Here is a 7,980-nt window from a genome sequence, read left to right as displayed (position 1 = left end):
CCTCCCTATCCCTGTAACCTCCTCCAGTCCCTACACCCCTCCCTATCTCTGTCACCTCCTCTAGTCCCTACACCCCTCCCTATCTCTGTCACCACTCTCCAATTCTGGCATTTTGAGCTCCATCAGGTTCTATTTCTCCAACATTGTCTATCGTGCCTCCAGCCACCTAGCTTCTAAGCTGTGGAATTCTGACTTGTCCTCGCTCTCTATCCTGCACACTCACTCTCTTTCTCTCTCTATCCCTGTCACACACACATCCTCTCTCTTTCTATCTATCTCTCCCTCTTTCTCTCACACACTCTATCCCTCTCCCTTGTTGACACAATTCTTCAGTCAGACCTCTTTTAGATGGTTTATGTTCTGCCTTTTTGAGCTCAGTGTTTAATTGTTTCTGATAATGCTGCAGCAATGTACATTGAGATGTTTTCCCATGTTAAAGGCACTGTACGAATGCAGGATTTTGTTGTGTGAACGAGACTCTCTTTTTGTGCAGAAACAGTTTGAGACGGATATCCGGAGCTGCTGTCTCCTGGAGATCAGACAGACCGAGGAGAAATACACAGCAACGCTTGAGTCGATTGAGAAGGTATTTCCTGGGAATGCCACAGCAATGCTTCCCCCTGTAGCTGCTACCCCAGTGCTTTCCACCAACATGGTTATTACAGGCAAACAGAATCTTAAAATAAATCACCAATTAAAAGCTCAGTACGATACTCTTCAGAGGGTTGGTGTGGACTTGATGGGCCAAATGGCCTGCTTCCACATTGCAGGGATTCTATGATTTCTCTCTCCCCAGATGCTGCCCAACCTGCTGAGTTTCTCCAGCTCTCTCTGCTCACAGTCTCTTTGGGTTCCTGTCGGTGAGATGTTATTTCTGACGGTCACTGGATGTTGGGTAATTTTCAGATTAGATTTCAGATTCAACTGAGAAACAGTTCAGAATCCTGAAATCTGAAATGTTATCAGATCAGCTCCAAGGTCTGACTCTTCCAGACTAAGAGAGACAGGATTGTTTATCCTTACAAACCTCTCCAACAGGTGCCCACAGCATCCAGCTGTGTACTGAAGCCACACCCTTAACCCCAGTCCAGAGGCTGTTGCTAGACGACAGCAACCTAGAACCATGAGGGATTTTCTAGGTGTGTTTGCTCATCAAACAAAGGAATAAAATGCTGCTCTATCTCTCTCTCTCTATCTCGATAAGGCGGCTGGATAGAGCTTTTCAAAGTCACTCGTTTTGTTTTTAGAAACAGACTGTGACTTTTTTTAACCTTCAGACTTTCCAGCTCTGAGCATTCACATGATCAATCCTTTGTAATCCAGTCAGGTCCAAACTTTCCAGATTCCTGTTTTCACAATCTGGAAATAGATCTGATCCCAACCCAGTGCTGGCTTCAACCTCACTCCGGGAGCACTGAAGGATTCGAGGAGATTAAACCCCAGCACTAAATCCAAACTGTTCACTTTATCTTTCAGCATTTCATCTGCCCATTGAGGCGGGTTTTAACGGCTGGAGAGATGGCGGTCATTTTTATTAATATTGAGGTAAGTGAGAGTGAGGCGAGGAGAGGTGGGAGGGAGAGGGAGGAGAGAGGGAGAGTCAGGGATGGTAGGGAGGGAGAGGAGAAGGGGAGGGAGGGAGGGAGAGGGGAGGATGTAAGAGGGAGAGGAGAGAGTGGGAGGAGGGAGTGTGGAGGGAGGGCAATGTGACTGGCCCATGCTGGTGGGATGAGAGAGAGACAGGGTGTGTGTGACAGACAGACATTGTCTGTAAACAAAGGGTGGCGTGGTGGTTCAGTGGTTAGCACTGCTACCTCACAGCACCAGGGACCTGGGTTCAATTCCAGGTGACTGTCTGTGTGGAGTTTGCACATTCTCCCCGTGTCTGCGTGGCTTTCCTCCGGGTGCTCTGGTTTCCTCCCACAGTCCAAAGATATGCAGGTTAGGGTGGATTGGCCATGCTAAATTGTCCATAGTGTTCAGGGATGTGTGGATTAAGTGGGTTATGTGGGGTAGGTCTGGATGGGATGCTCTGAGGGTCAGTGAGGACTTGATGGGCTGAAGGGCCTATTTCCACACTGTAGGGATTCAATGATGATGAGTATATCAATGGTATGATATGATCAGAAACGATGCCAAGGACAACACTTTATTTTTGTCTTCTTCATCGAATGGTATCATTGGAAGTTTTATGTTCATCTGACGAATATGTAGAAAGTATGTGATTGTTTATACAGCAACATATAGGAAGTGTACAGAAAGTATATTATTGATTACATAGCAATGGACAGACAGTATACAGAAAGTATATGATTAAATATACAGCAATGTATAAAGAGGTTACAGAAAGTATATGATTTGAACATACAGAAACATATATAAAGTGTACAGAAAGTATATGATTGAATTTATCACTGAGGTTCCTGATTGCTGCCCAATCTCTTCCCAATCATGACCCAGGCTTTAGTTAAAGTTCACAGAGACTTGAACGAAGATCTGAAAAACGTCATCATGTCAAAGAATGATCAGAATCTTTATCAAATCTTCATCAACTACAAGGAAAGGTAACTGAGTTCTCTATGTCCATCTGCTCCAATGAGTTTGTTTACATCTTGTTCTAACCCAGCTCCATGTTGATTAATGATGATAGATTTGTGAGCTCCTCCTTGTATTGTCCAGTCTCTAATTCCAGCTGTAGATTCACCCCCATCCGACTCTTCGGCCCAGGTTTTTCTGGAGCCAGGGTGACTGTGGGAATGGTACGTGTGACTTGGTTCCCAGATTCCTGATCCCATTTCTGGGCTTTGTAAATTTTGCGAGGTGAGGATTTTCCGGGGTGTGGGAGGACATTCATGGAGCTGGGTGAGGTCAGAGCTGTTCTCAATCTGCAGGAATGAACCTCCTGAACGATGAAGTTGAAAAGATTGTCCTCATGCCTCTTGTGCTGGAGTATGACTCCTACACACTCGCTGTGTCCCCCAGAGTAGGCTATGGTCCTTCCCACTAAACACTGTACAAGAGGTCCCCAATTTACCAGTGTTCGACTTACAAACACTATACTTATGAGCACGAGCTCTTTAAGGGGTATAAATTTACAGACCTGACCTATGAAAATTTTCTGTCCTAATGAATAGTTCCTTTACATTGTCCTGCATTGTGTTCCAACTTGCAAACAAATCATCTTGCATTCAGACTCCAGAATGAAACTGGTTTAAAAAACAACCATTTCTTCATTTCTTTCCCCTTGTTTAAAAAAACCTAATTTTATTACAAGCCAATAAATATCTTAATCATGCAGACCTTTGAAGTTTCAATAGCAGAAACTGCAAGCACTTGATATCACTATAAGTAAACAATGTGGAATCGACAACAGTAATGAAAGAACCAGAACTATCATCAATAGTGTTTACTGTGGGGCTCAGCTGATGTGCCTGATGTCGGGGGAGGCAATGGCCTAGTGATATTATCACCGGACTGTTAATCCAAAGACCCAAATAATGTTCTGGGGACTTATGTTCAAATCCTGCCACGGCAGATGGTGGAATTTGAATTCAATAAAAATGATCTGGAATTAAGAATCTAATGATGGCCATGAATCCATTGTCAATTGTTGGGGGAAAAACCCATCTTGTTCACTCATGTCCTTTAGGGAAGGAAACTGCCATCCTTACCTGGTCTGGCCTACATGTGACTCCAGACCCACAGCAATGTGGTTGACTCTTAACTGCCCTCTGGGCAATTAGGGATGGGCAATAAATGCTGCCTGGTCAGTGACACCCTCATCCCGTGACTGAATAAAGGGAAAAAAACAGATCCATCTGAGCCGACAGTTTCAATATCTAAAAGCCATATTGGGTAGCTGGCATTTTCCTGACAACTTCAAATAATGTCCAGATGTGTATGAAGCTGGGTACGAAATGGAAACTTTCACTTTATCTCTCTCTTTCTCTCTCGCCCTCTCTCTCTCACACACACGCACTCTCTGTCTCTCATTCACTTTCTCCTACCCTCTCTAATTCTCTGTCATACTGTCTCATACTTTGACTCTTTCATACACTCATTGTCTGTGTCTCTCTCTGACTCTCTTTCTCTGTCTCTGACTCCCTCTAACTCTGCCTCTTTCTCTCTGACGCTCTCTAACTCTGTCTCTCTCTCTCTCTGATTCTCTCTGATGCTCTCTAACTCTGTTTCTCTCTCTGACGCTCTCTAACTCTGACTCTCTCTGACTCTCCCTAACTCTGTTTCTATCTTTCTCTGACTCTTTCTGACTCTCTCTCTGTCTGATTCTGACTCTCTCTCATACACACTCTCTCTCTCACACATCCCATTCTTTCTCACTCTTACTCTCGTATTTTTATTCTTATCCTTGACTCTCTCTCTCACTCATACATATACACTTTCACTTTCTCTAACTCATTCTCTTCCATCCTTTCTCACTCTCTGTCTCTCTTTCACACACCCTACTTGCTCTCTATCTGACCCTCCCTCTCTCTCACACACACCCTCACACTCTCTCTCTCTTTCTCTCTCACCCTTGCTCTCTTATACATCCTCTATCTCTCCATCACACTTCCCATCCCCTCCCTCTCCCTCTCTCTGTCTCTCTCCCCACCCCGTCTCTCTGTCTCCCTCCCTCCCCCTCTCTCGCTCCCCCACCCTCTCTTTCTCTCCCCCCCACCCCCCCTCTCTCTCTCCCTCTCTCTCCCCCTCCCCCCAATCTGTCTCTCTCTCCCTCCCTCCCCATTTCTCTAGGTTACTGCTCTATGGTGACTATTGCAGTCAGGTGGAGAATGCTATCAAGTGTTTGGATGAGATCAGTAAATCTAGACAAGATTTGCGTTTGAAGTTGGAGGTAATTAACTTTCACTCCTGTTTATTAGTTTAAAGTTATTGCAGTTTTGGGGTAAAGGTTTGCTGTGATATGAATTTATTAATATTCCAGACTGTTAACCATCTTAACTCTCTCAGTGCATGAATAAACAATTCCTATGTTTCTGCCTCACAATATCCCACAGTTCAAGCACTTACTGCCCTGGCAGGGGTGGGGTGGGGGGAGGGGGGCGGTGGTGGTGGGCACAGGGCCCAGGGTTTGGCATCTTCCTATTCCATGGTGCCGGTCTCAGGAATGGCACTGCCTGGGAATCTCCGCTCCGTCTGTCAGGGCCCAGGCTCCTGCAATGACCTAGGAATTGATGATTTTCCAGTCTCTGTATGTCCTTCCTGTCTCAGGAATCTCCAAGCTGACGGTGAAATCTCTGGCTAGAAGAGTGAGTTCCGCTGCCTATAAATGACATCTGATAGTGATCAATTTCCTCTCAAGAGCTCCAATCGAAGTTGCCTCCGCACACCCCTCTCCCCTCATCAAGCAGTGAATGCTGAAACTAAACCACTTGCTAGGTTCACCATCCCTCTCTGTCACTCCATCAGAACTCTCAGACATGATGTACACCTAATGCTAGTTTCCCTTAATCCACCTTTGTTCAGGCAGTTAGTAATTTTGCCCTGGATGATCATTTCTAGATGTTTTGCAGAACAACAGAATTGGTCCTATACAGAAGGTGGTCATTTGGTCCATTTTATCTGCACGAGCTCTCTGGGCATTTTGACTTAGCTTCAGTCTTCCTGCCTTTCCTTGCCACTGATGTTAAATTGATTGGTCTGTAATGGTGAGGCCTATCCTGACACTTTTTTTTAACAAAAGTATCATGGTTGCAATTCCTCCGTCTGTCACTCTCCCTATGACAAATAAAACTGAAAAATGTCCCCTCTCATTTCCCTCAGTTTTCTCAGATACATTGCATCTGCTCCTGGTGCCTTGCCCACTTTAGGTGCAACCTGTCCATCTAATACCTGCCCCATTTCAATATTACCCTTCCAGTATCTCAGCAAATTGCCCTGTCACTGTGCCTTTAACACCATTTCCGTTTCTGAGAAAGACTAATGCAGAGTGTTTGTTCCGTCCTTCAGTTTTCCCCCTGTCTCCATGTGATCCCTGACTGACCTCTTACCTTCTCTTGCTTCTCTTATAATGTGTTTATTTCCTTGGACAATCTTATATCTTAGCTGCCAGCCTCTTCATATTCTCTCTCCTTTGCTGTTTATCTCTTTAGCCTTCTCTCCCTGTGGTTTATCACCTGAGGTTTACCAAAATTGTCCCTTCTCCTGTTTCAGTCAGCTCTGGGCTAGATTTCTCTGCTTTAGCTTCTCATAGAAACACACTGAGATCTCTGTAGTCCCCTAAATACCCTCTGCCCTGGCCCCTGGCAGAACATGAGGATAATAAATCACCTTCATCTATTCCCCACCCTAGGGATTTCTCTAATTCCAGCCTCTTACACACCTCTGTAATTTCAATCTCCCCAACATTAGTGTCCATGCCTTCAGCTGCCTGGGCACCTGGATCTGGAATTCCCTCCCTAATCCTCACCCTTCACAATGTTCCTTAGACCCTGCCGTTTGTCATTTGCCCGTAATGCCTCATGAGGAGTCTCCAAACTGAATACAGCCGTGAAGCTCATCGAGATGTTTTACTGCATTCAAGGCACTATAACAATTCTTCTTCTTCTTCTTTAGGAGTGCGCGAACAGAGCAAACAATGGGAAGTTCACGTTGAGAGATCTCCTGGTTGTGCCGATGCAGAGGGTTCTCAAGTACCACCTCCTCCTTCAGGTGACCTTTTCCCCTCCATTTCCTGAATCTCACCATTGTTTTCAGGGCTTTCCTGCTGGTAATAAACAGCAGATTCTTCTTGATGCAGCGATGGTCAAAGATGTTCTCTTACTGGAGTTCTGTTGTACAAACTAGAATGATTCCAGTCACCGTGGGTCAATCTCCATTTGGCTACATGCAGTCTGTATGTAAACTGTCAAGAGGATCAGTTGGTATTATATTAGTTTCAGAGATAGTAGGAACTGCAGTTGCTGGAGAATCTGAGATAACAAGGTGTAGAGCTGGATGAACACAGCAGGTCAAGCAGCATCAGAGGAGCAGGAAGGCTGACGCTTCGGGCCTAGACCCTTCTTCAGAAATGCATTTCTGAAGAAGGGTCTAGGCCCGAAACGTCAGTTTTCCTGCTGCTCTGATGCTGCTTGGCCTGCTGTGTTCATCCAGCTCTACACCTTGTTATCACTATTATATTAGTTGTTGTCTTTCAACATTATAGTCAGTTTATTTCAGAAAAGTATGTCCATTTGCAACATTAGAACTGGTTCTGCTATTGGATAGCATTTACTGAATAACCCGGGCTGCACTAAGATACACCTGAAACCAATTTAAGCTCTTCACTCAGGCTCACAACGTGGTGCATTTGCATGTTCTAGCAGTTACGTATGTGCATACGCTGGGTTTGAAATAGGCTAAAGGAGCAGGAGCAGGAAAGGGTCTCAAATAAAAGCAAAAAGCTGCATATGGTGGAAATCTGAAACAAACACGGAAATTGCTGGAAGTGCTCAGCAGGTTGGGCAGCATCTGCAGCGAGAGAAACAATAAACTGTTTCAAGTACAGGACGACTTCTTCTGAACTCCTTTACCAAGACTGATTTCTTGCTCCTTATCCTGGTGAAGTACCAGATAAGAAGCTTAAAGTTCATGTTTCCTTTTGCCAATGTTTATGAGAAGTATCTCTCAGGCTGTGAAACATGACGCAATGTCCTGAGGTCATGATAGGCTAAAGAAAGTGTTTCTTTTTCAGAATTGATTTAAAGATTCCAGTCCATGGAATCTGATTGATAGGTTTGCTGTTTGTCCCACACAGTTATATTACAGAAGGAGGCCATTCATCCCATTGAATCTTTGCAGTCAGCCCCAATACAATCACTTTGTCAATAGTCATTCAGTCACTCCTTGTGAAAATCAAAAGTAATTTCAGACTAAAGATGCGCAGGCAAGGGTGGAATAGCTATGGGAAATGCAGGGTTGCAGGGATAGGGGACAAGGTTGGGTCTGGGTGGAATAGCTATGGGAAATGCAGGGTTACAGGGA

General features: G+C 44.8%; 1 protein-coding gene across 1 annotated transcript in view; it reads left to right on the top strand.

Annotated features, from left to right (window-relative positions):
- LOC109924952 (guanine nucleotide exchange factor VAV3-like) overlaps nt 1-7,980 on the top strand; it is a 203,142-nt gene that overhangs the window by 133,891 nt on the left and 61,271 nt on the right. Inside the window, exons 25-29 of the mRNA XM_048601574.1 lie at nt 494-586; nt 1,477-1,545; nt 2,461-2,564; nt 4,753-4,852; nt 6,574-6,669. Of these exons, the coding sequence (XP_048457531.1) occupies nt 494-586; nt 1,477-1,545; nt 2,461-2,564; nt 4,753-4,852; nt 6,574-6,669 (462 nt within the window). The remainder of the gene's footprint in view (nt 1-493; nt 587-1,476; nt 1,546-2,460; nt 2,565-4,752; nt 4,853-6,573; nt 6,670-7,980) is intronic.

This window comes from Rhincodon typus, chromosome 10 (assembly GCF_021869965.1).
Source record: "Rhincodon typus isolate 14 chromosome 10, sRhiTyp1.1, whole genome shotgun sequence".
NCBI classification, from domain to species: Eukaryota; Metazoa; Chordata; class Chondrichthyes; order Orectolobiformes; family Rhincodontidae; genus Rhincodon; species Rhincodon typus.
This window is presented reverse-complemented; position numbering and strand designations above follow the sequence as displayed.